General features: G+C 33.3%; 4 protein-coding genes and 1 pseudogene across 13 annotated transcripts; all 5 read right to left on the reverse strand.

The window, feature by feature from the left end:
- Positions 1-1293: 1293 nt before the first annotated feature.
- LOC107644199 (uncharacterized) lies at positions 1294-4597 on the reverse strand. 3 transcript variants are annotated; one of them, XR_015883478.1, is made up of 3 exons: positions 2781-4597; positions 2144-2290; positions 1294-1656 (listed from the first exon to the last, which is right to left on the reverse strand). XR_015883478.1 is itself a non-coding variant. In XM_088488039.1 (2 exons), the coding sequence occupies exon 1, from the start codon at positions 4473-4475 to the stop codon at positions 2787-2789; it is 1689 nt and encodes a 562-aa protein (XP_088344165.1). In that variant the 5' UTR covers positions 4476-4597; the 3' UTR covers positions 1294-2290; positions 2781-2786. The 3 variants fall into 3 exon arrangements, 1 of the variants encoding a protein (XP_088344165.1); XR_015883479.1 differs by having other exon boundaries at positions 2144-4325; positions 4438-4524; XM_088488039.1 differs by having other exon boundaries at positions 1294-2290.
- Positions 4598-7053: 2456 nt separating this feature from the next.
- LOC148566035 (uncharacterized) lies at positions 7054-11302 on the reverse strand. 7 transcript variants are annotated; one of them, XM_088488045.1, is made up of 5 exons: positions 9468-11302; positions 9070-9168; positions 8567-8653; positions 8086-8201; positions 7054-7501 (listed from the first exon to the last, which is right to left on the reverse strand). In XM_088488045.1, exon 1 carries the CDS (start codon positions 11194-11196, stop codon positions 9529-9531), a length of 1668 nt encoding a protein of 555 aa, XP_088344171.1. In that variant the 5' UTR covers positions 11197-11302; the 3' UTR covers positions 7054-7501; positions 8086-8201; positions 8567-8653; positions 9070-9168; positions 9468-9528. The 7 variants fall into 7 exon arrangements, with proteins under 7 accessions (XP_088344171.1, XP_088344169.1, XP_088344172.1 ...); XM_088488043.1 differs by adding an exon at positions 8303-8338 and having other exon boundaries at positions 7054-8201; XM_088488046.1 differs by adding an exon at positions 8303-8341 and having other exon boundaries at positions 7054-8201.
- A 5968-nt stretch (positions 11303-17270) lies between these two features.
- Positions 17271-18937, reverse strand: LOC148566036 (uncharacterized). Its single transcript, XM_088488049.1, has one exon. The coding sequence runs from the start codon at positions 18315-18317 to the stop codon at positions 17271-17273; it is 1047 nt and encodes a 348-aa protein (XP_088344175.1). The 5' UTR covers positions 18318-18937.
- Positions 18938-22132: 3195 nt separating this feature from the next.
- On the reverse strand, positions 22133-24420 carry LOC148566037 (uncharacterized). 2 transcript variants are annotated; one of them, XM_088486102.1, is made up of 2 exons: positions 23758-24420; positions 22133-22484 (listed from the first exon to the last, which is right to left on the reverse strand). In XM_088486102.1, the coding sequence occupies exon 1, from the start codon at positions 24406-24408 to the stop codon at positions 23764-23766; it is 645 nt and encodes a 214-aa protein (XP_088342228.1). In that variant the 5' UTR covers positions 24409-24420; the 3' UTR covers positions 22133-22484; positions 23758-23763. The 2 variants fall into 2 exon arrangements, with proteins under 2 accessions (XP_088342228.1, XP_088342227.1); XM_088486101.1 differs by having other exon boundaries at positions 22133-22975.
- Positions 24421-24486: 66 nt separating this feature from the next.
- Positions 24487-25427, reverse strand: LOC148566038 (uncharacterized; annotated as a pseudogene).
- Positions 25428-26791: the final 1364 nt, after the last annotated feature.

The raw sequence follows: 26791 nt of genomic DNA on the forward strand, positions 1-26791 counted from the left end.
TGGCTTTGGAACTTGGGCTCGGCTAGGAAGTGGTAATGGTGGTGGCAATATATGTTGAGTTTCTGGGACAAACTCTATATCATTGCTATTACTATCAAAATCAGATTGGACTCACTCCTTGTCTTACTTGAACTCTTCAGAAACCAAATTAACATTAGATTCATCATTTGGAGAGAAGACTGAATTCTTGTGTGGAATTCGGTTCTTTCCACCTAACTTGTTCCTACTACACAATCTGTTGGGAGTTGGGACTGCTGCAAGTAAGGAAGAAGAACTATTGCCAACATCCACCAACTCAACGTAAAGTTTCATCACTTGTTCAATCATAATCTTTCCATGACAATCGAACATAACTCGCACATGATGATCATCATCTTTTAAGCACAATACCTTATATTGATTAATCCTTATGGCATCCAATGAAATGTACCGATACCCAATTTTTCGAACATGCTTAATTCCAAGAATTCCTATGTTGACTAATATCGAACTTTTAAGTTCTATCAACGAATGCAATCACCAAGTATGCATAACAATAGAATCACTGCATTCAAAATGTGCACCATCATCTTTACGTGATATTGTTGCATTCAGATAAACAACAACAACTATACATTCAGTAGTCATTTGGAGAATTTGTCTTTATGAGAAAGAAAGAAGAATAGATGAAAGACAATCCTTCGTGACAATTTCACACGCAATAGTAACATCTACCGCCATTGCTCAGTGTGTGCACTATAAGATTTTTAGGTTATACTGCAGTCCATGTCTATAATAAAGCTTGCTTACGAAATTGTTAGTGAATGTTTAAAACGGTAAAAAATTAAAAAAATATTTAAGAGTTAATATGATTTTATTTTATTAAAAAAATCCTTGTGTTTCACCATTTTAAAAAAAAATACCAAAAAGGAAATAGTATTCGTGATCTTACTAAGTTAATGGCACAATCGACTTGTTACATACCTTATTTTAAACGTAAGAACAAGATAGAAGCATAGCATACAAATTGTTAGGCTAGTGAAGACACTATTTAATATTCTTACTATTTCTTTATTTTTTTCATAGTCAAATTACTGAATCATTTCTCATTAATTTATTCAATAATTTATTTTTCTTAAATCAATTCATTTTTATTTTCTCTTTTTCCCCTATTATGCGAAATGTAGATCATTTTGAACCATACTTTTTAACTTCATTCATTTTCTGATTGAAAATATCAAATGTAATTTTTTTAATATATAACGTTTAAATGTTACTAAGATATATATATATAAACCGTACCAAATCATACTTAATCTCCAACATAATTCTTTAACTATAATTTTTTCACAAAAGAGCATTTCGCCTAATAAGCCATCGAGATGAGTGAAAAAGCATTACAAATACAAGAACCAATCAAAGCCGTTGCAGAGACACTACAGAAACACAATACACCTAACAACAACAAATTAAGGCAATGCATCGACTATGAATTATATGTCAATTCCAGCAGCAGCAGCATCAGCATGTGATGTTTAACACTCTTTCAATCTTTGATATCCACCAATGGATTCACATAAACTCCTCATCATTCCTCATCTTTAATGGCATCTGAATAAAATCCAATGGCTTTCTGCTACTCCTTCCCCTTGTAAACTAGTTATTTTCTATTTCCACCTTAAAAAAAATAAAAATAAAAAAAAGACAATGATAATTGATAAATGCCTTTTTTTTCAAAATTTTTAATGTCGATTTTTTTTGTGAAAAAAGAAAACAAACAAACAAATGGAACAATGTTTTTCATGATAATTTCAAGAATGTTTCAAATGAATCATTTGATCTATGGTAGAGCCAGCATAAAGATGAAAGTTATCAAGCCATCAACCTACAAGTTTAGCTCAGCTAACAAATGAAAATACTCTCTACTGAACAATTCCTATCGTATAAAATTACCATAATTGTTTCATTAAAACCAGATTTGATCACATAATTGTTTCTTAACACAATATTTTAACTTTAATGAGATTCGAACTTACAAGCCCGAATATACCACCAAAGTTTCTCATTTTAATTGTAAAGTTTATAGGTTTATTATTTTTCTTAACATGATTATATGGGAACATGCGATTCATGATAGAATATTCCAACTTTTTTGAGCATTAACCTGTGCAAATGTTTCTTGCTACTCTTTGGGGTGCTTGGAGATTGCGCAAGAGGCTAGTGTTTGATCAAAATCCTTTGGCTTTGAAGTTTGAATCAGTAACCTTTTTTATCAAGTTGATTGCTTTGGTACAATATGCTTCAGGTATAACTGCATGAACACAGAAAAAAGACAAGATGTTTGCAAAATAACATTTGAGATTTCATCTAAGGCTACATCAGCTAGTATGCTGCTGCATGGGAGTTTACTTTAAATATGGGGGAAATTAAAAGATCGAAAGACAATAAGAGTGCAGGGAAGCTTCACAACTAACAAGGATTCCCTTTGAATGATGAAAATCACAACCATGTCAGCTTAAGAATAAATTAACATCAATGCACATATATAATTACAAAAATAAAAAAGGAAATAATTATAGATCCGACAAGCCACATATAACAGCCATCTAGTCACCGAAAATGCCATAAAATAAGCAACAACAAAGAAAACACTTAGGTGTGGGTAAAGCAGAATAAAGAATCACAATCATGTGAAGATCTAAAAGCATTAATATGGAATCGAAAGATGATCGAGAACAAAACACAAGTTAAAAAGAAAGATACAAACAACATTTTGTGATGTCTGACAAGAAGAATCTCACCAACTTTTATCCTTGCAACAGGCCTTTAGATATCATTTCACGAAGAAGTTTTTCCGCGTTATCATTTTCACCTCTTTCAAACAGAGCACGAATGATTATTTCATAAGTCACAGCATTTGGTAAGCAACCATTGTCTTCCATTTTTGACAAGAAAGCCAATGCTTCAGGAAGTAGGCCCTGTTTGCAAAGCCCCTTTATCATAATAGTGTATGTCCTCACGTCTGGACGATAGCCTTTAATGGAAAGATCTTGAAAAATCTCTTTTGCATTTTTAAGTCTTCCACTTTTGCACAGGCCATCTATAAGTATGTTGTATGTATACATATCTGGTTCAATGCCACACTCTTTCATTTGATTGAATAACATAAGTGCCTTGTCATGTTGTTTGATATTGAACAAAGCATCCAGCAAAGAACTGTAAGTGACTATATCAGCAGGTTGACCTCCATCATGCATCTTTTCAAGAAGCTCCAAAGCACAAAGGATTCTCCTTGATTTTCCCAAGCCATCAACTAGAGTATTGTATGTTACCGTGTTAGGAACCAAGTTCTTGCGACGCATCTCTTCGAAGAGATTCAAGGCGTCATCGATCATTTTACTTTTGCAAAAGCCATTAATCATGATATTGTAACTCCAAACATTAGGACACACTCTACTCTCGGCCATTGTGTTGAATACATATTTTGCCTTATTTACCTGATTAACCAAACAAAATCCGTCCATGAAGCTGTTATAAGTAACCACATTTGGTTTCACACCATGTTTTGTCATCACAGCCAACACATTCTTGGCATCTTTGATCTTTCCTTCCTTGCATAGCCCATCGATCAAAATACTATAGGTACGAACATTTGGAGTAATGTTTATGAGAATCATATCATTTAGCAAATGAACGGCTTCCTTGAGTTGACCAGCAAGGCACAATCCATAAATTTGAGTGTTGTACGTGATAACATTGGGAGAAATTCCCTTAGCAAGCATTTCAGAGTATAAATGGAAAGCATCATTTACAAGTGTAACCTTGTAAAGGCTATCAATAATTGAGTTGTACATGAAGACATTAGGAACAATCCCATGCCGTGGGATCTTTCTCAGCACTTGAATAGCAGCAGATGTGTGTCCGGTCTTACAGAGCCCAGTAATCAAGGTCCCATAAGTGACTTGATTAAACTGAAATCCATGAACCAGCAGTCTGTCATGAAAGCGCACTGCTTTTTCAACACTACCACAGAGATAGAGACCTTTCAGGATTGTTGTCAATGTGACCGTATTAGGTTGATAATCCATTCTGAAAATCTTGGCCAATACAGAGAAAGCAAGCGTCATACGACCCATGCCGCAACAACAATTAATTACGATGCTCAAAGTAAATAAGTCGGGAGCGATTCCCCTGGCTTGCAATTGCTGAAAAAGGGAAATGGCGGTGGAGAAATGGTTGGTCTTGGCAAGAGATCCCAAAATCTTGGTGAATTGGATGATGGACGGAGGGTGACGCATAGAGAGCATGCGAGAAAAGGAATCAACAGCTTCATCAAGTGATTGGGGCTGAGAGTGAGAGTGAGAGTGAGAGTGTAGGGATGAAGTTGAAGGGAAGCAAAGACGGAGAGGGGAGTAGGGAACACAACAAGGAGAGGGATTTGGGATTTGAAGAGCATACCTTAACATGATTCGTGAGAATGAGAAGAATGACAACATTCTTGCAACCACCAACAGAGTGAGGGTAGAATCAAGCTTGTTCGAGGTTATTTACTTATTTATTTAATTGTTTCTACTTTTGTAGTTTTGTTATCTTATTTAGGCCACGGATTTTAGTAATTTCAAATTGAACCCTCTGTTTTCATTTTTTGTAATTCTACATTTACCCCTACGATTTTTAGTTTCCAAATTTCCCCTCTCCACCCTTAAACATAATTTGTGATTCTGCTAGGGTTCTTGACGTTTTCGGCAGTCTGTCTTCTTCCGTCGTCGCTGTTTGTGCAATGTGTGTCGCTGTCGTCGCCCTGTTTCTCTTTCTCGCCACCAACTCTGACTTTATTCCTTCTCCCTCCGCCTCTGCCTCTGCCACCTACTCCAAACGCATCAAGGTTCCATTCTTTTCGCTTTTTCTATGAAAACTACATGGAGTGTTGATGAAGTTCTTGTAGTTAAAAATTACGTCTTGTTTTTGACGATGTGGATAGGTAGTTGATCGATTGATTTCGTGGTGGCTATAACTAAATGACGATGATAAGTTATAAATTCATTTTGTGTTTGAGGAACAATAGATTCTTAGTTTGGTACATATTTGCATGTATGTAAATGTAGTAGGCAGATACTGAATTTGATATTGTTCATGTTGGATTGGAATTTATATTCTTCTGTAATTCTATTCTTCTGTAAATAATCATCAATTTTATTTAATGGGAAATCCTTTTATAATTTTCATTCCCCACATTTGCTTCTATTTTTTGTAATTTAAATTTCGAGTAACAAATGACATAACATTCTTCTTGGAAACAAAGTTAAAAGTATAATTCCTTTTTTAAATTATACTATTTAAAAATATAATATAATTTCTTGGGTGAAAATTTTATCTGCAAAATGTATTGGAACTTTAAGTTAAAATAATTTTTGTTGTTTTCACCGTTTCTCTCTGAAAATAAAACAAACCATTTTAAGACCGAAGTTTATACTTACCTCTAGCTCCTCACTTTTATTTACTAGCTAGTAACTCTAGCTTAGTATTGTCCAAAACAGAATCCTATTTAGTTACTGTAGTGCTTGCTCAATTGTTAGTTTTGTTGCCTTCATCTAGCTGACCTTGCATTTCTTCTAAAGTGTTTTATAATTTTGCAATATCTTGTCATTTAGCTTCTTCAAGGTCAATTAGTATATTGAGAATGACATAATATCAATTCGTGTTTATTAATGAATTGTTGATGTAAATTTCTTAGCTAGACTAATTGTTATGTAAGTTCTTCTGTGTATTATGATGCGAAAGGAAAAGATAGAGCATTTTCCGGATTAACAAAGTAGGAATTCACTACTTTTATTTACAAAATTCAATTCTTGTTTTATGATTTGTTTGTAACTTCCTATTTTCACTAGCATTAGTATAATTAGCCATCCATTTAGCCATTGCATTCTCTTTACTCAAAATTGAGTTGTGTCATTATTTTAGCTTTTCTGCCCGGTTATCATTTTTAATTCTTTCATTATCACAGCCTTGTGGTTGAATATGATATTTTTTATTTTTTTCTCATAAAGAATTAGAGGTGACAACCTGGATTAAGAATGACCTTACTCATTACAAGAAGTATAAACATACATATAACAATCCTACTCCTTTTTGGTTTTATGTTTTGGGGGGGGAGGGGGGATTGTTTATCAAATCAAGGAAAAGATTTATCATTCTTTGCTGAAATTCACTCAAGAGTGTTGCATATTAAGGTGATTGCTATGGTATTTAAAAGGTGGAGCTTAAATTGCTGAAAAAGGTTAAAAATTAATATTTAATTTGAAAAGTATATAAATAAATAATTTTTTAAAATTTATAATTTGATATAAAAGGCAAGTTTGACAAAAATTAAGTACCAATTTATAGGTGGGAGCCACTAAAATAATGAATCAAATGTTGAACTTGTCTAAATTAATATTATTTTTTATAAAAAATGACTACAATACTCTATTATAAAAAATGACTAAATACTTCTATTATATATATATTAATTTTGAGAATCCTAAATTCTAGTCTTTTATTTTTCTGTTGTCATAGGGTTTGGATTTAGAATGTTCAGAATTAATATATATATATAATAGGAGTATTTTAATCATTTTTTATAATAAGGGTATTGTAATTATTTTTTATAAAAAATAATATTAATTTAGACCAGTTCAAAATTTGATTTACCATTTTCTCGCTCAAATCAATTTGCCTAGTTTAATTTTAACAAAAATAACACGATTTAATCGATTATATGTGTTAAATTTTAATTATTAAAAACCATCTTTAAAAAAAGACATTTTAGTTGTCCTTATCCGAGTGACTCCCATTATGGGTACCATAAAATTCATCTTAAGATAAACTCAGAATTAAGAATTTGACGTTTGAAAAGGTGAATGTACAAGAGAGAATTTCCTCTCTAGCATTGAAGGATTATGATTGTTCATGCTTTTATTAACTGGTAAGTCTAGACTAAAGTTTTAGTCTTTAAAATTGCAGGAGGTGCAGTTTCATCCAGAGAGCATTGTATAACAACTGAAGAAATGGAATTGAGGAAAATGAGGCTGGTAGTTCACAAAAATATTTAATTAGAAACGAATGTTTATCCATTGTAACACTTGTATTTTGCGGGCTAACATACATGAAAGAAAAACATTTTTAGCAAAACCATTAAAGAACAGTTTATTCTATTTAGACCATAGCTTAGGATTTTATTAATTAAATAGTAGAAAACTCAAGATGATGTGAAATTGATCCTAGTGAATACCCCCAAATAATTTAGAATTAAAAGCCTATATTGATATTGAACAATCATGAGAGCCGTTAGATGATTTGACTGATTTGACTAAATTTTCATCTAAATATTGTCAGCTATCAACTTCACGTGAAGTCGATTGCATCTGAGTTTTCACCATGAATTATATGTCAATTGCAACAGCAGGAGCATGTGATGTTTAACACTCTTTCAATCTTTGATATCCACCAATGGATTCACATAAACTCCTCATCATTTCCTCACCTAAATGCACTTAAAATTGTCATTCAGCAACTATCATCATATTTATTAATCAATAAGTACAAAAATAAATGCAAGTGATGGATAAATTAACAATCTCAGCAATAAAGGGTACAAAGATATAAATAGAACGAAACCAAAAGTGCAAAGCTTGATCTTACACAAACAGCTGCACAACACCTGCCTCGAACTACCTTAACACCGCTCAAATGCATATGTGCATGCCAGGGAAATGAACTTGTGAACGTCAAGCCATTTCAAATTTTCAATCCAATATGAACAATAATATCCACATTTTGTGTAGTCTAACCCAGTAATATTCAGTATTTACCTACTACACTTGCATGCTTTCTTATATAGTTATACATAAAGACTAAGAATCTATTCCTCAAACACAAAATGAATTTATAATTTTATATACTGATCATCACCATTTAGTTATAGTCACCATGAAATCAAATAGGTTGAAAATAAAGGGTTTCAAATCATTATTTAAATCTACATAGCAAAAATTAAGCAAAGGGTATCAAATTATGGTATGCAAAGCCATACTAGCAGAATGAAGCAGAAAGGAAAAAGGAAGATACCCTAGATGCAGTTGCCGGATTAAAATAACTAGAGCTACAGCCACCAACTGCCACTTTAGGGAAATCATTGGTATCACATATGCATGTCCATAATGATTCACTACTATCTTCAGCATCTGCATAGTAGGTAAAGCATATATCATAAAGGTTGAACACATAAAAAGCATTGCATGCTTACTAGTCACAATTACAAACTTTCGGAAAGAAGAAAATCTACATTTCCACTTGTTTAGGCAAGTCTCGTTCGGTTCGTCTGCTAACAAAAACAAGAAGAAGCAACAACTAAGTAGAAAACCTATGTAAACTAATAAATCACTAAAACAATGCACTTTTTACTTCTTACTATATCAAAGACAAGTGCCTAAATATCATTAATAACAAGGTATCCTTCTAGTGACACAATTAGGGAGTAAATTACTAATCGGTTTACAAGTTATGATTACTAAACTAAACCAAATGTATTGTGGATGGTGCCACTAACCACAAAATGAGTGCTGAATCCAGAGCAACCTAATAGCAAGAACAGCAGCAACTTTGAGCTGAGACTTCATCAATTCCAACCCATACACTACAAGGAAAGTCCAAGAGTGTTTTAGCAAATCAGACTTCATAATCTAACAGGAAACTTTGAAATACTAGAGAGAAAAAAAAAGCTAAATCCATAAACATGTGTATCAGGTTCTTGCCTCTAATTCTGCATTTTTATCTATAAATGATAAGATGCAGTTATTAGATCCAAATAAATATAGAATAACCGGAATGTGAAAAAGTTAGATGGAGCTTCATATGAAGTGGACACATACTTCAAATATTAAAAAGCAAACTGTTTCATGTATGCCAATCAACAGTAGTTCAATCAAAGCTTAGATTTTCATTATCCATGTATATTTGGACCTTAGATTAAAAGAAAAATTCATTTACTCTATATGACAAGAAAATCAATATCTTGTTTTGTCAAAGTTAATCGCATTTGTATAGCCTTACACGCAACTGCATGAACACAGAAAATGCGAAGATGTTTGCGAAGTAACTTTGGAAACTTGATCCAAAATACATTAGATGGCTACATCACCAAGTATGTTTCTGCATGGGAAAATGAAAAGATTTGAAACACAATAACAAGACTGCAGGGAAGCTTAACAAGTGAGTCCCTTTGAATGATGAAATCAATATCAGTGCACAAATATAATAGAAAAGGATATAACAATAGATCCGCACAAGACACATGACAACCATCTAGACACCGAAAATGCCACAGAAAATATTTAAGTGTGGCTAAAGCAGAACAAAGAATCGCCATCATTTAAAGAAATAAACGCATCAATATGAAACGGATAGATGATCAAGTAGAAGGTAACAAAACACAAGTTAAAAAAAAGGACCTTCTAACACCGGGTAATAACCACATTTTGTGATGTCTAACAAGAAGGATCTCATCTACTTTTATCCTTGCAATAGGCCTCTAGATATCATTTCATGAAGAAGTTTCTCCGCTTTATCATTTTCACCATTTTCAAACAGAGTACGAATGGTTATTTCATAAGTCACCGCATCCGGTAAGCAACCATTATCTTCCATTTTTGACAAGAGTGCCAATGCTTCATGAAGCAAGCCCTCTTTGCAAAATCCATTGATCATAATAGTGTATGTCCACACGTTTGGACGATAGCCTTTCATAGAAAGATCTTGAAAAATCTCTTTTGCATTTTCGAATCTTCCACTTTTGCACAGGCCATCCATAAGTATGTTGTATGCACGTATATCTGGATCAATACCACACTCTTTCATTTGATTGAACAACATAAGTGCCTTGTCATGTTGTTGGTTTTTGAACATCCCATCCAACAAGGAACTGTAACTGACTACATCAGCAGGTTGACCTTTATCATGCATCTCGACAAGAAGCTCCAAAGCACAAGAGATTCTCTTTGATTTGCTCAAGCCATCAATAAGAGTGTTGTAAGTTACCGTGTTTGGAACCAGGTATTTACAACGCATTTCTTCAAAGAGATTCAAGGCTTCATCGACCATTTTACTTTTGCACAAGCCATTAATCATGATACTGTAACTTTGAACATTAAGTGACACTCTACCTTGGACCATTGTGTTGAATACAAATTTTGCCTTATTTACCTCATTAACCAAACAATGCCCATCCATTAAGCTGTTATAAGTAACCACATTTGGTTTCACACCATGTTTTGTCATCAAGCCCAACACATTCTTAGCATCTTTGATCTTTCCTTCCTTACATAGCCCATCGATCAAAGTATTATAGCTATGAACATCTGGAGTAATGTTTTTCAGCATCATATGATTTAGTAAATCAATGGCTTCCTTAAGTTGGCCGGCAAGGCACAATCCATAAATTAGAGTGTTGTACGTGATAACATCGGGAGAGATTCCCTTAGCAAGCATTTCAGAGTATAAATGAAAAGCATCACTTACAAGAGTAACCTTGCACAAGCTATCAATAATTGCGCTGTACATGAAGACATTAGGAGCAATCCCATACCGTGGGATCTTTCTCAACAGTTGAATAGCAGCAGATGTGTGTCCGGTCTTACAGAGTCCATTAATCAAGGTCCCATAAGTGACTTGATTAAACTGAAATCCATGAGCCAGCACTCTGTCATGATAGTGTAGTGCTTTTTCAACATTACCACATAGACAAAGACCTTTAATGAGTGTATTCAACGTTATGGTATCAGGCTGAAAACCCATCCTGAAAATCTTGGCCAATATAGAGAAAGCGAGAGTGATTCGACCCATGCCGCAGCAACAATTGATTAAAATATTCATAGTAAATATGCTGGGCGCAATTCCCCTGGCTTGCAATTGCTGAAAAAGGGAAATGGCGGTGGGGAAATGGTTGGTCTTGGCAAGAGATCCCAAAATCTTGTTAAATTGGATGATGGATGGAGGAGGGCGCATAGAGAGCATGCGAGTGAAGGAATCAACAGCTTCATCAAGTAATTGGGACTGAGAGGAAGAGTGTAGGGATGAAGTGGAAGGGAAGCAAAGACGGAGAGCGGAGTGGGGAACAGAATAAGGAGAGAGCCTTGGGATTTGAAGAGCACACCTTAACATGATTCGTGAGAATGACAACATTATAGCAATCAAAGAGGAGTATGGTGGTAAAATGGAATGCGGAGTTGAAGAGTGCTTCCACCTGAGAGAGTGAGCGTAGTATCAAAGCTTGTTCGAGGTTATTTGTTTAATTGTTTCCACTTTCCACTCTTTTTTGGAAGGATTGAGAATATAAAATGTTTTACGCAAGGATATTATTTTTTTTTAGATAACTATTTATGTAAATATGTTTAGATCTGAACTTTTTACAATGTGAAAAGAAAGGTTTTAGTGTAGAGTGTGGTTTAAACTTTAAAGAAGATTGTGTACCAAATAGATTTAACTATGATGCATGCATATACGGGATACGACACAATATGAGATATATCACATGCGAATTTTAAAATTTTAGATGATACGAGGACACGTATACATATAAAATATAAAGTATTTTTTAGATAAATCGTAATAATATTTTAATATTTTGTTAATATTAAAATATAAATTAAAATTTTTAATGTCTTATTTTAATTATATTAAGTATTTAAAATATTTTTTGTTTTAATAAATAATAATATATATTATATCTAAATTTATTTTAAGAATATATGTTAAGACTAGACAGGCTTATACGTGATGGTATTTAAGTGTGTGTAGGTGTGTCCAAAAAAAAATTTTTTATTTTTTATTAAGACACGTTTAAACACCGCAGACATACATGTCGGTGAGTGTTGTATCCGAAATATATTTAACACGCGAACACGACAACTCAACAAAATATCAGTGCTTCATAAGATTTAAAAAAAAGCATTTATTACGTTTCAAAGTGAGCCTGATGCTTCAAAAGACAGGGAAGATGGAGATCTAGTGGTGCGTAATCATAAAATACTTGGCAAGGAATAGAAGATTTATTTTAGTCTAGTATTTTCAGAGGAAAATAGGGTGAACGATCTGATAGCAAATCTCAGAGCTTCGAGTGAGTACTTTGAGTAGTTTGATCCTCTTCTAAATATTGTTGAAGTTCTTTTCCAAGATCAAAATGTTGTTTGAGTTATCGAGGTTTTCTATATGTCTTTCTTTTGTTATTTAGTTTTTTTAATTTTTGTTCAAACACCAAAAAGAATTGTGAAAATAAATTAATTTTAATGATGTATGTGTAAAATTTTATACTATTAAGACATAAAAAATTAAGGATGGATTTAGTTTGCGTTTTTATTTTTTGTTTTTATTTTTAATGTTTTTTATTTTTTGAATTTTGTAAAAAATAAAGTAAAAACAGAAAGTGAAAATAGAAAATAGAATTTTATTATTTTCATTATTTTTACTTTTTCTCTTCACAAAATCTAAAAAATAAAAAAATTACAAATAAAAATGCATACTAAACACAACTTTAAAATTTTCAAAGTTGCCAAATCATTAGTCTTCTATTATCTTATTTAGGCCACGGATTTTAGTAATAAGATCTCAAATCGAACCCTTTGCTTTTCATTTTTCGTAAGTTTATAATTCTATATTGAGTAAAATTCTATCTCGACCTCTAACTATTTTGCTAGCTCTTATTTCGTTCCTCATCAATTGAAAAATGACATTGTAGCCTCTAACGATTAACCCTTCACAGACACACCCTTTGACGCCATTGATCTTTTCTTGCTTCTTGATTCTCTCTCAATGAGCGTGTTTAATTGGACAAAATCAATTATTTTATTTTCATTAATCCATTCACAATTTCACATTTAAAATTAATGATTTAATTAATTTTAGATTCAAAAATCACAAATCACTAATAAGAAACATTCAAAATTAAAACATTGAAACAGACTCAACAGAACATAAAAGAAAACAGCTAAACAGTGTCACTAACTTTCTATTGGCAGCATGACGACGACGGCGAGACGACGAAGACACGACGGTGACATGACAGCGCAGTAGCTGGATGCCTCGAACAGCGAAGTCACCGGGGGAATGGACGACGTGCTGAGCTAGAAGAGAAGGTCTGGCCGTATGGGTTTGGGAGGAAGGAGGAGGCCACGGAGATGCCGACAACCGTGGACAGCGGCGGCAGTTCCATTGACGAAGCTGGGTTTTTGGTTTGGAAACTTTGGGGAACTTTAGGCTGCGTTTGTTTGCAGAGACAGGACACTAGACAGGGACATAGAAACACAAAATCGTGTTTGACAAAGGAGACATGGACAGAGACAATGTGTTCAGAGATACTGAATTAGTATATTTTGTGTGCATCCTGACAGTAAGGATACAGAGACACTAACAAGGGACACAACTTATTTTTCATTTTTCTTTCATTATTCTTGTTGATTTTTCATAATTATATTTTTTTATTATGATATTTTTCGTCATAAATTTTTTGAATGAAAAAATGTGAATAAATTGGATTTTCATAATTTGTTCTAATTTATTACCTAACAGAATACAAGAACACAAAATTTTGTGTCTATATCCTTTATGTTTTGTTCCCAATGTCTTGTCTTGTCCTGTTTTCATAAACAAATGCAACCTTAGGGCTTGCTGGTGAGTGTGTATTGAAGGAGGGGTGTGGGAGGGGGGGGAGGGGGTTAACCGGGTTAGGGACTCGCATGGGGTGGGGGATTTTGTTTTTTTGTTTTTTGAATAACAAAAACAATGCTGTTTCACAAGAACCAATCGGTTCTTGGTCCGGTCCAATCGACTGATTCAGCGATTTCTGAACAGTTTGGAGATTGGCAATTTTAGGAAAAAGATCAGACCATTTTTCACGTCGGTTTTTGGTTGAACTGGTTCGACCGACCAGTCCGATCCGATTTCTAGAACATTGCTATTATCTTATTTTAGGCCACAAATTTTAGTAGTAAGATTTCAAATTGTACTCTCTGCTTTTCATTTTCATAAGTTTGTAATTCTATATTGAGTAAAATCTCATCTCGACCTCCAACTATTTTGCTAACTCTCATTTGTCCCCTCGTCAATTGAAAAATGATATTGCGATCCCTAACGATTAATTCCGTCCGATATTATATTCCTTCTGTTAATGTGTCTGTCCAGAACTAACATATTTTGCCTACATATCACATTGGTTGATAGGGTATCAAAGAAACCATTTCAATAGAACACCCCTGCTGTCTCAACAATATGCTGCAGTAAAATAGGCCAATATCAATTAAGGCAATGCATCCACTATCAATTATATGTCAATTCCAGCACCAGCATGTGGGAAATGGATCCTCTCCAGTTTTTTCAACACTTGACAAAATACAGTGTAATTTCTCACCTTTGATTTTAATAGTGGGACCAAAAATAAATAAGAGAGAGAATGTGGTGAATGGTTAGATTAAACACTGCACACCATCCAGTTTTTTATTCACTGGAGAGGATCCGCTCCCCCAGCATGTGATGTCCACCAATGGATTCACATAAACACCTCATCATTCCCTCACCTAAATGCACTTAAAATTGTCATTCAGCAACTATCATCATATTTATTAATCAATCTTTAATTACAAAAATAAATGCCACTAATGGACAAATTAACAATCTCAGCAATAAAGGGTACAAAGATATAAATGGAACGAAACTAAAAGTGCAAAGCTTGATCTTACACAAACAGCTGCACAACACCTGCCTCCAACTACCTTAACACCGCTCAACTGCATATGTGCATGCTAGGGAAATGAACAATAATATCCTCATTTTGTGTACTCTAACCCAGTAATATTCAGTATTTACCTACTAAACTTACATGCTTTCTAATACATAAAAACTAAGAATTTATTGTTCCTCAAACACAAAATGAATTTATAACTAAATGATGTGGATAGGTAGTTGATCAATTGATTTCATGGTGACTATAACTAAATGATGATGAAAAGTATATAAATTCATTGTGTTTGAGAAACAATAGATTCTTAGTTTGGTACATATTTGTATGTATGTAAGTGTAGTAGGGTGATACTGAATTTGGAAATTTGAGATTCACAAGTTTGTTTCCCTGTGTCTGCATCAATTTATAATTTTTCTCTTGAAGTTGTGTTGCTTTTAGTTGTCCTTCTTCTGCTACTTTAATTCTAGCTTGATTCTCATTTTCAATTTCTGAGAACTTTTCTTCAAACTCTACTCTTGGTGAACTGGATGATGGATGGAGTACCACACATAGAGAGCATGCGAGTGAAGGAATCAATAGCTTCATCAAGTGATTGGGACTGCGAGTGAGAGTGTAGGGATGAAGTTGAAAGGAAGCAGAGACGGAAAGCAGAATGGGGAACAGAATTTGTGATTTGAAGAGCATACCTTAATTTGATTGGTGAGGATGAGAACAATGACAACATTCTTTTCTTGCAATCAATGGAGTATCACAAAAGGGAATGTGTTGAATTGAAGAGTGCTTCCACCTGAGAGAGTGAGAGTAGTATCAAGCTTATTCGATTTCTTTAATTGTTGATTTGTTTCTACTTGAAAAATTTGCCAAAACTAAAGATTTAGTAATCTTTTTATTATCTTATTTTCGGCCACGAATTTTAGTAATAATATTTCAAATTGAACCCTCTGTTTTCAGTTCTTTATATACTTTATTTTTTATTTTATAGAAAAACTAGTTATTTTCTATTCTACGTTAAAGAAAACCCCTCAAAAAACAAATGATAACTGCCTTTTTTTCAAAATTTTTAATGTCGATTTTTTTTTTCTGAAAAAAGAAAACAAACAAACAAATGGAACAATGTTTTTCATGATAACTTCAAGAACGTTTCAAATGAATCATTTGATCTATGGTAAAGCCAGCATAAAGATGAAAGTTATCAAGCTATCAACCTACAAGTTTAGCTCAGCTAACAAATGAAAATACTTTCTACTGAACAATTCCTATCATATAAAATTACCATGATAAAATCTAATAAGCCATTATTAATCTTGAAACATAATATGCGCATGCAACTTGTCTTTGTAAGATCAGTATGACAAAAAGAAGTGAATAAACTTCATTAAAATCAGATTGATTATATAATTGTTTCTTTACACAATATTTTAACTATAATGAGATTCGAACTTAAAAGCTCGAGTATATCACCAAAATTTCTCATTTTATTGTAAAGTTTATAGGTTTATTATTTTTCATAACATGACTATATGGGAACATGCAATTGATGATGAAGCGTTCCAACTTTTGTGAGCATTAACCTGTGCAAATGTTTCTTGCTACTCTTTGGGGTGCTTGGAGATTGTGCAAGAGGCTGGTGTTTGATCAAAATCCTTTGGCTTTGAAGTTTGAATCGCGGTTCCTTTATATGCATGCTTTCAGACAGGTCTGTTTGACTGCTATTGACCATCTCCTTCTACTTGGCAGGATGGCTGCCCTTTGTGGACGAAACTAAGCAGGTGGTCCCCCTGGCTGATGTGCTACCCTTCTTAGCTGGGGCTTGAGGAGAGCAATTGTTCTGCCTCTTCTTTCCTGTGTTCCATATATGCCAATCAATAGTAGTTCAATCAAGCTTGGTTTTGTTACCCACTGATATTTGCACCTTGAATTAAAAGCAAAATTTATTTACTCTATATAACAAGAAAATCAGTTACCTTTTTTGTCATGTTAATTGCTTTGCTACAATATGCCTCAGGTATAACTGCATGAACACAGAAAAATGAGAAGATGTTTGCAAAATAACATTTGAGATTTCATCTAAGGCTACATCAGCCAGTATGCAGCTGCATGGGAGTTTACTTTAAATGTGGGGGAAATGAAAAGATTGAAAGACAATAAGAGTGCAGGGAAGCTTCACAACTAACATGTGATTCCCTTTGAATGATGAAATCAGAACCATTTCAGCTTAGGGATAAATTACATCTATGCACATATATGATTACAAGAAAAAAAGAAGAAGAAGAAGGAAATAATGATAGATCCGACAAGCCACATATAACGGCCATCTAGTCACCGAAACTGCCACGAAAAAAGCAATGACAAAGAAAACACTTAGGTGTGGGTAGAGCAGAATAAAGATTCACAATCATGTGAAGATCTAAAAGCATTAATATGGAATCGAAAGATGATCGAGAAGATGGTAACAAAACACAAGTTAAAAAGAAAGAGATACAAACAACATTTTGTGGTCTAACAAGAAGAATCTCATCTACTTTTATCGTTGCAATAGGCCTCTAGATATCATTTCACGAAGAAGTTTCTCCGCTTTATCATTTTCACCGTTTTCAAATAAAGCACGAATCATTGTTTCATAAGTCACAGCATCTGGTAAGCAATCATCGTCTTCCATTTTTGCCATGAGTGCCAATGCTTCGTGAAGCAGACCCTCCTTGCAAAGCCCATTGATCATAATGTTGTATGTCCACACATTTGGAAGATAGCCTTTAATGTAAAGATCTTGAAATATCTCTTTTGCCTTTTTAATTCTTCCACTTTTGCACAGGCCATCTATAAGTATGTTGTATGTATATATATCCGGATCAATGCCACTCTCTTTCATTTGATTGAATAACATAAGTGCCTTGTCAAGTTGCTGGTTTTTAAACATCCCATCCAACAAGGAATTGTAAGTGATTACATTAGCAGGTTGACCTCTATCATGCATCTCAACAAGAAGCTCCAAAGCACAAGAGATTCTCTTTGATTTGCTCAAGCCATCAATAAGAGTGGTGTAAGTTACCGTATTTGGAACCAAGTACTCACGACACATTTCTTCAAAGAGATTCAAGGCTTCGTCAACCATTTTACTTTTGCACAAGCCATTAATCATGACACTGTAACTTTGAACATCAAGTGACACTCTACTTTGGACCATTGTGTTGAATACAAATTTTGCCTTATTTACTTCATTAACCAAACAATGCCCATCCATTAAGCTGTTATAAGTAACCACATTTGGTTTCACAGCATGTTTTGTCATCACAGCCAACACATTCTTAGCATCTTTGATCTTTCCTTCCTTGCATAGTCCATCGATCAAAGTATTATAGGTATGAACATCTGGAGTAATGTTTTCCAGCATCATATGATTTAGTAAATCAATGGCTCCCTTAAGTTGGCCCGCAAGGCACAATCCATAAATTAGAGTGTTGTAGGTGATAACATCGGGAGAAATTCCCTTAGCAAGCATTTCGGAGTATAAATGAAAAGCCGGACTTACAAGTTTAACCTTGCAGAGGCTATCAATAATTGCGCTGTACATTACGACATTAGGAACAATCCCATGCCGTGGGATCTTTCTGAACACTTGATGATTGTTGTCAATGTTACGGTATCAGGCTGAAAACCACTCCTGAAAATCTTTGCGAAAGCAAAGAAAGCAAGAGTGATCCAACCCATTCCGCAGCAACAATTGATTAAGATATTCAAAGTAAATAAGTTGCTGAAAAAGGGAAATGGCGGTGGGGAAATGGTTGGTCTTGGCAAGAGATCCCAAAATCTTGGTGAATTGAATGATGGATGGAGGGCGACGCATAGAGAGCATGCGAGTAAAGGAATCAACAGCTTCATCAAGTGATTGGGGCTGAGACTGAGAGTGTAGGGATGAAGTTGAAGGGAAGCAAAGACGGAGAGCGGAGTGGGGAACAGAATTTGGGATTTGAAGAAGAGCATACCTTAACATGATTCGTGAGAATGAGAACAGTGACAACATTCTTGCAATCAAGAGAAGTATGGTAAAATGGAATGCGATGAGTTGAAGAGTGGTCCCACCTGAGAGAGTGAGAATAGCATCAAGCTAGTTCGAGGTTGTTTGTGTCATGTTTCTACTTCTAAATTTTGAATTGGTAATGTTTAAAAATATTTGTAAGTTTATAATTCTACAATTACCCCCCAAGTTTTTACTTTCCAAAACCCTTAAAAGATAATTTGTGCATTGCCGCTCGCTGCGCCCCCTGTTGCCCTTCCTCGCCACCGAGTCAACCTCAGCCTCTTCTGTACTACATTGTGTTTTGGCTTTGCTACCCTGTTGTTTCTCGTCCGTGCCACTATCTTTTAGGGTGTTCAAATCTAAACCAATTTAAATTAAATCGCTCATCTAATTCGATTCAAACCGAAAACCGATTAAAACCGCATTAATTCGGATTTGATTGGATTTTATTTTTTGCAAATCGCTGGATTGGATCAGATTTCGGATCTACTTTTTATAACCGATCCAATCTAATCCAAACCGCACAATATGCTATAATATTATTATTTTATTATTATAGTTACTATTATACTTATAACATGTTCAATTTGTTATACATTTTTCTATTATTCATGTATTATTATTATTTAATAAATGTTTTATGTTGAAAATGTTATTTATTTATTTATTTTAACTAACCTATAATTTTATTTCTATTGTTATGTTATAGTTAGTTTTTTAAGATATTGTTAAGACTTGTTATGTCATTGTTGATTACTTAAAATTTGATGTTGAGACTTGTTATATGTAATTAATTTTTTTTATTTAAAAAACCGCAAATCCAAACCGATCCAAACCGCTTGTAATCGGATCGGATCGGATCGGATTTCCAAAAAAATTCATCCAATCCAAACCGCACCGCACATAAATTAAGCGTTCGGATCGGATGACTTTTTCTCTTAAAACCGAACCAAACCGCACTGCAAACACCCCTACTATCTCTGACTCCATTCCTTCTCCCTCCATCTCTGCCTTCTCTGCCACCAGCTCCAAAGGCATCAAGGTTCCATTCTTCTCGCTTTTTCTATGAAAACTACATGTGAGTTTTGATGAAGTTCTTAGGTAATTGATCGATTGATTTCATGGTGACTATAACTAAATGAGGATGATAAGTATATAAATTCATTTTGTATTTGAAGATTAATAGATTCTTAGTTTGGTACATATTAGCAAGTATGTGAGTATAGTAGGCAGATATTGAATTTATATTATTCATGTTTATCTCTGCGTCAATATATCATTTTTCTGTTTAAAAGTTGTGCTTCTTCTGCCTCTTTAATCCTACCTTAATTCTCATTTTCAATTGCTAAGCACTTTTCTTCAACTCTTCTACTTCAATCTGTGTTATCAGAAATTAAATGAATTGCTTCTCATAGATAATTATGAAATGAAAAACAATGAATATATGCTGCTATTTGTTAGTAACTGAGTAGTTCATCCCATTGGTATATGGACTTTTGACATAATGTTTTCTCCTGTTGAATTTTTTACTCTGACTTGTCACTTGATGGTTTGGCATTGCATCCAAAACTGTGTTAGCACTTAGTAGCATTTGCTATCTTAACACGGATAAGTCTATATGTTTGGTTAGATGACGAATTTTCTACTCTTTTTGTAAATAATCATTAATTCTATTTCATGAAGAATCACTTTATAATTTTTATTTCCCACATTTCTTTTTACTTTTTGTAATTTAAATTTCAAGTGACAGATGGCATAACATTATTCTTGAAACAAAAACAAAAAGGTAAAAGTACACTCCTTTTTTTGACTTGAATATTTAAAAATATCACATAATTTCCTGGGTGAAAATTTTATGTGCAAAATGTATTGGAACTTCTAGCTAAAGTAATTTCTTTTTTTTTTTCATGATTTCACTTTTGACAGTGAAATGTACTATTTTAAGACAAAAGTTTAGACCTACCTCCAGCTCCTCATTTTAGTAACTCTACCTTGGTGTTGTCTACAACATGAACGTCTTTAATTAATTACTATAGCACTTGCTCGATTGCTAGTTTTGTTGCTTCCCTATTATAATTGCAGCGTGGGCTTTATCTTGCTGACCCTAAACTGTTTTGTAGTTTTGCAATCTCTTGTCCTTTAGTTTCTTCAAGGTCAATTAGTATATTGAGAATAGTATAATATTCAATCACGGTTACTACTGAATTCTTATGATGTAAATTTTTTAGCTAGACTAATTATTATGAAAGTTCTTTGGTGTATTATGATGCGAAAGGAAAAAATGGATTATTAGATTATCAAATTAGGAATTCACTGGTTTTATTTACAAAATTCAATTGTTGTTTTATGATTTGTTTGTATTTTTCTATTTTCAGTAGCATTAGTATAGTTGCCCATCAGTTTAGCCACTGCATTCTCTTTACGCATAAAACTTTTTTTGTGTCATTATTTTAGCATCATTGGCCTGTTATTATTTCCAGTTCTTAGCTAGTAGATATCACAGCATTGTGATTAAAATGGAGAGTTTTCCTCATGAAGAACTTGAGGTGGCAGCTTGGATTGTGAATGGTCTTATAATGCCAGCTTGTCACAAGAAGTATAAATATCCACAGGTAACATTTCTATTATTCCTTTTGTGGAAATTTCTTTTCATCAAATAAGGAAAAGATTCATCATCCTTTTGCTTAAATTCAGGAAACATTCAAGAGTGCACATATTAAAATAACTCAGAATTAAGAATGTGATGTTTGAAAAGATGAATCTACAAATAAAGAATTTCCACTATGGTATTGAAGGGATTATTTTGATTGTTCATGCTTTTATTAAAGATGAAACTCCAATGAAGATTTTAAATTATCTTCATGTGAAAATGCTTCTTTTAGCCATTGGACAGTGATTGCAGGGTTTGATTTTAGTATGTTATAAAAGTGTTATCTTTTATTTAAAATGTGACTAAACATATAACTCAAAATTTAATCAAATATCTTTATGAGATGTTTTTGACATCTTTATAATAGGTGTCTTTATTAAATGGCAATTCTATACCAAAATTTGAGTTCTTCAAATTTGCAAAGATGCAGTTTCATCCAGAGCGCATTATATACTGAAGAAGCGAAAAGTGTTTGAAAATTTATCAAACTCATTGAGAAAAAAGACGTCAGTTGTTCATGAAGATGTTAGTACCGAATGCTTAATGCATTTTTAACATTCGTGTATGAGGGCCAACATTCATGAAAGGAAAAACATTTTTAGCAATATCAAATAAAGAACAGTTTATTCTATTTTGACTTTTGACCATGGCTTAGAATTTATTAATTAAATAAAAAAAACAGGTTGAAGTGAAATTGATCCTTGCAAATACTCCAAAATAATTCAGAATCCAAGGCCTATATTTGATATTTTGAACATTCATGCGCAAAAATTTATCAGTATAATTTTGTGTTACAAATTTATGACGAAAAAATACGTGGAGGTAACAAACACGAGCTAAATGCACTGTTTCAACTAAGTGGGTGTTGGAATTCAGATTTTAACCCAAACATTGTTACAAACCATAATTCACAAGACATTATATGGACAAGGCCTTCACTTGTTATAAGCAATGCATCGACTATCAATTATATGTCAATTCCAGCCGCAGCAAAAGCATGTGATGTATAACACTCCCTCAATCTTTGATATCCACCAATGCATTCACATAACTCCTCATCATTCCCTCACCTAAATGCACTTAAAATTGTCATTCAGCAAGTATCATCATATTTAATAATCAATCTTTAAGTACAAAAATAAATGCCAGTGATGGATAAATTAACAATCTCAACAATAAACAAAGATATAAATGGAACAAAACTAAAAGTGCAAAGCTTGATCTTACACAAACAGCTGCACAACACCTGCCTCGAACTACCTTAACACCGCTCAACTGCATATGTGCATGCCAGGAAAATGAACTTGTGAATGTCAAGCCATTTCAAATTTTCAATCCAATATGATCAATGTAATATCTATATCTCGTATAGTCTAAGCCAGTAATATTCAGTATCTACCTACTAGACTTAGATGCTTTCTAATACATAAAGCCTTAGATGCTTGGGCCCTATTACTGTGGTATATTGCATTCTTGCTGCTTAGTTTTATGGCTTCTGACTAAAATCCAATGGCTTTCTGCTACTGCTTGCCCTTGTAAACTAGTTATTTTCTATTTCCACCTTCAAAAAAGAAAAAAAAAACTCAAATAACAAATGATAACTGCCATTTTTTCAAAATTTTTAATGTCATTTTTTTTCTGAAAAAAAAAACAACAAACAAATGAACCAATGTTTTTCATGATAACTCCAGGAACGTTTCAAATAAATCAATTGATCTATAGTAGAGCCAGCATAAAGATGAAAGTTATCAAGCCATCAGCCTACAAGTTTAGCTCAGCTAACAAATGAAAATACTCTCTACTGAACAATTCCTATCATATAAAATTACCATGGTAAAATCTAATAAGCCATTATTAATCTTGTATGTGCATACAACTTATCTTTGAAAGATCAATATGACAAAAAACTCGTATATGACAAAAAGATTCCCACCTAACTTTAAATGTGGGGAAATGAACAGATTGAAAGACAATACGAGTGCAAGGAAGCTTTACAACTAACACGTGATTTCCTTTCAATGATGAAATCAGAACCATTTCAGCTTAGGGATAAATTAACATCAATGCACATATATAATTACAAAAAAGAAAAAAGGAAATAATGATAGATCCGCACGAGAAACATATGAAACCATCTAGTCACTGAAAATGCCATAAAATAAGCAACGACAAAGAAAACACTTAGGTGTGGGTAAAGCAGAATAAAGAATCACAATCATGTGAAGATCTAAAAGCATTAATACGGAATTGAAAGATGATCAAGAAGATGGTAACAAAACACAAGTTAAAATAAAGAAAGAGATACAAACAACATTTTGTGATGTCTAACAAGAAGAATCTCACCAACTTTTATCCTTGCAATAGGCCTCTAGATATCATTTCACGAAGAAGTTTCTCTGCGTTATCATTTTCACCTTTTTCAAACAGAGCACGAATGATTATTTCATAAGTCACAGCATTTGGTAAGCAACCATTGTCTTCCATTTTTGACAAGAAAGCCAATGCTTCATGAAGTAGGCCCTCTTTGCACAGCCCATTTATCATAATAGTGTATGTCCTCACGTCTGGACGATAGCCTTTAATGGAAAGATCTTGAAAAATCTCTTTTGCATTTTTAAGTCTTCCACTTTTGCACAGGCCATCTATAAGTATGTTGTATGTATATATATCTGGATCAATGCCACTCTCTTTCATTTGATTGAATAACATAAGTGCCTTGTCATGTTGTTTGATATTGAACAAAGCATCCATCAAGGAACTGTAAGTGACTATATTAGCAGGTTGACTTCGATCATGCATCTTTTCAAGAAGCTCCAAGGCACAAAGGATTCTCTTTGATTTTCCCAAGCCATCAATTAGAGTACTGTAAGTTATCGTGTTAGGAACCAAGTTTTTGCGACGCATCTCTTCAAAGAGATTCAAGGCATCATCCATCAATTTACTTTTGCACAGGCCATTAATAATAATATTGTAACTTTGGATATCAGGAGCCATTCCCACTGGGCCATTGTGTCAAATATACATTTTGCCTTGTTTAATTCGTTAACCAAGCAATACCCATCCATTAAACAATTATAAGTAACCACAGTTGGTTCCACAGCATCTTTTGTCATCACAGCCAACACACTCTTGGCATCTTTGATATTTCCCTCCTTACATAGTCCATCAATCAAAGTATTATAGGTACGAACATTTGGAGTAATGTTTTTCAGCATCATATGATTTAGTAAATCAATGGCTTCCTTGAGTTGACCCGCAAGGCACAATCCATAAATTAGAGTGTTGTACGTGATAACATTGGGAGAAATTCCCTTAGCAAGCATTTCAGAGAATAAATGAAAAGCATCATTTAAAAGTGTAACCTTGCAGAGGCTATCAATAATTGCATTGTACATGACGACATCAGGAACAATTCCATGCCGTGGGATCTTTCTCAACACTTGAATAGCAGCTGATGTGTGTCCGATCTTACAGAGCCCATTGATCAACGTCCCATAAGTAACTTGATTAAACTGAAATCCTTGAGCCAGCATTGTGTCGTGAAGGTGCAGTGCTTTTTCAACTTTACCACAGAGACAGAGACCTTTCAGGATTGTTGTCAATGTTACCGTATTAGGTTGATAATCCATTCTGAAAATCTTGGCCAATACAGAGAAAGCAAGCTTCATACGATCCATGCCGCAACAACAATTAATTACGATGCTCAAAGTATCTATGCTGGGCGCGATTCCCCTGACTTGCAATTGCTGAAAAAGGGAAACGGCGGCGTGGAAATGCTTCGTCTTGGAAAGGGATCCCAAAATCTTGTTAAATTGGATGATGGGAGGAGTACGACGCATAGAGAGCATGCGAGTGAAGGAATCAACAGCATCGTCAACTTCACGAAGGGATGGAGGCTCAGAATGAAAGTGAAGGCTTGTCCATGAACAGGAACAGGAAGGAGGGAGAGTAGAGAGTGGAACAAGATTAGGGATTTGACGAACAGAATACCTAAACCTTGTTGCATACAGCATTGTTGATTCTCCTTCTGAATTCTGAATAACAGCCACCTCCCAACTCTCAGAAATTTGCTACTGCATTTACATGTCTAGATTTTTATTACTTTTTATAAACTTTTTTTTTTACAGAATTATTTTTTATTTAGTAAAAATTCAATTGATAGTTGTTAAATAATTTAACTGATTTCATCTAACAGCTCTCAATTTTTAACTGTACTTAAATTTCTACACATAAGTACCCAACCACTTGAAAAATTAATACCTGATTACATATTTGACATAGAGGAGTGATATGGTGTAGAACTATAATTCTTTGTTCATATATAAATGTCATTTATGGAGATATAAAAGTGGTATGATATTACTTACGTATAAATGTGACGGAAGACGATTATTAAAATTGTAGGACCCAATACAGTTTAGGATGACAGTGTTACAACTTACAAGTAATCACATCGCTTTGTTTTAGTGCTTAGACATGATCAATAGATAATTAATAGAATAATTAAAAAGAGATTATAATTTAGTAATTTTTGAGAAAGGATTAACTAATATATTTTTAGAATTTTATTATATTTTGGACCTAGATTTTTATTACAATAAACACAAGTAATGGTTTAGTTCATAAAAGAAAGTTAGGGAAAGTTATCTAACAAAAATAAAAATTAGGGATACTCTCTCCAATAATACCAAAATTATGATCATTGTATTTAAATTTTGCGCTAGATTCAATTTAATTCTAAACAAAATATTTAAACTTTATATTTTAAAAACCAAAATTTCAAATTCAAAATTATTATTTTGCAACCCGTCACAAATAACAATCATGAATTTGGATTCTCTAAATTTTGAATTCTCACCTTAGAGGGTAAAGTGTGATCTCTCACCATTTATTTCATAGGTGGGATCAAGAGTAAATATGAGAGAGAAACTATTTAAGGGTAAAAGATCATACTTTACCTTCTAAAGTGAAATTCAAAATTTAGAGAATTCAAATCTAACAATCATAATCATGATGATAATCATAATTTATATTAGTAATGATAATGATAAATTGTATTACTCAATTAGTAGTTTATTGTCCTATTTTACACCTTTCTTAATTTTACATAATCTAAAATATATTTGAACAAATCTATAATATCTCCCCCAAAAAAATTATTCATGTCTATCATTAAATATGACCAATATAATATTTATCCCAATTAACTAATTAAATTAAATTTTAATCATATCGACTAAAAAAATTTACACCATAAACTATCTACATATTAAGTTATCAACAAATATGCAATCAAACAAAAAGTAAAATCTTAACAACACAATCTCAATTTTTAACTACGACAACATATCTCATCAAGTCAATCTTACTTTTTCTT

This window comes from Arachis ipaensis, chromosome B5 (genome assembly GCF_059453495.1).
Source record: "Arachis ipaensis isolate K30076 ecotype BB chromosome B5, ASM5945349v1, whole genome shotgun sequence".
NCBI lineage: Eukaryota > Viridiplantae > Streptophyta > Magnoliopsida > Fabales > Fabaceae > Arachis > Arachis ipaensis.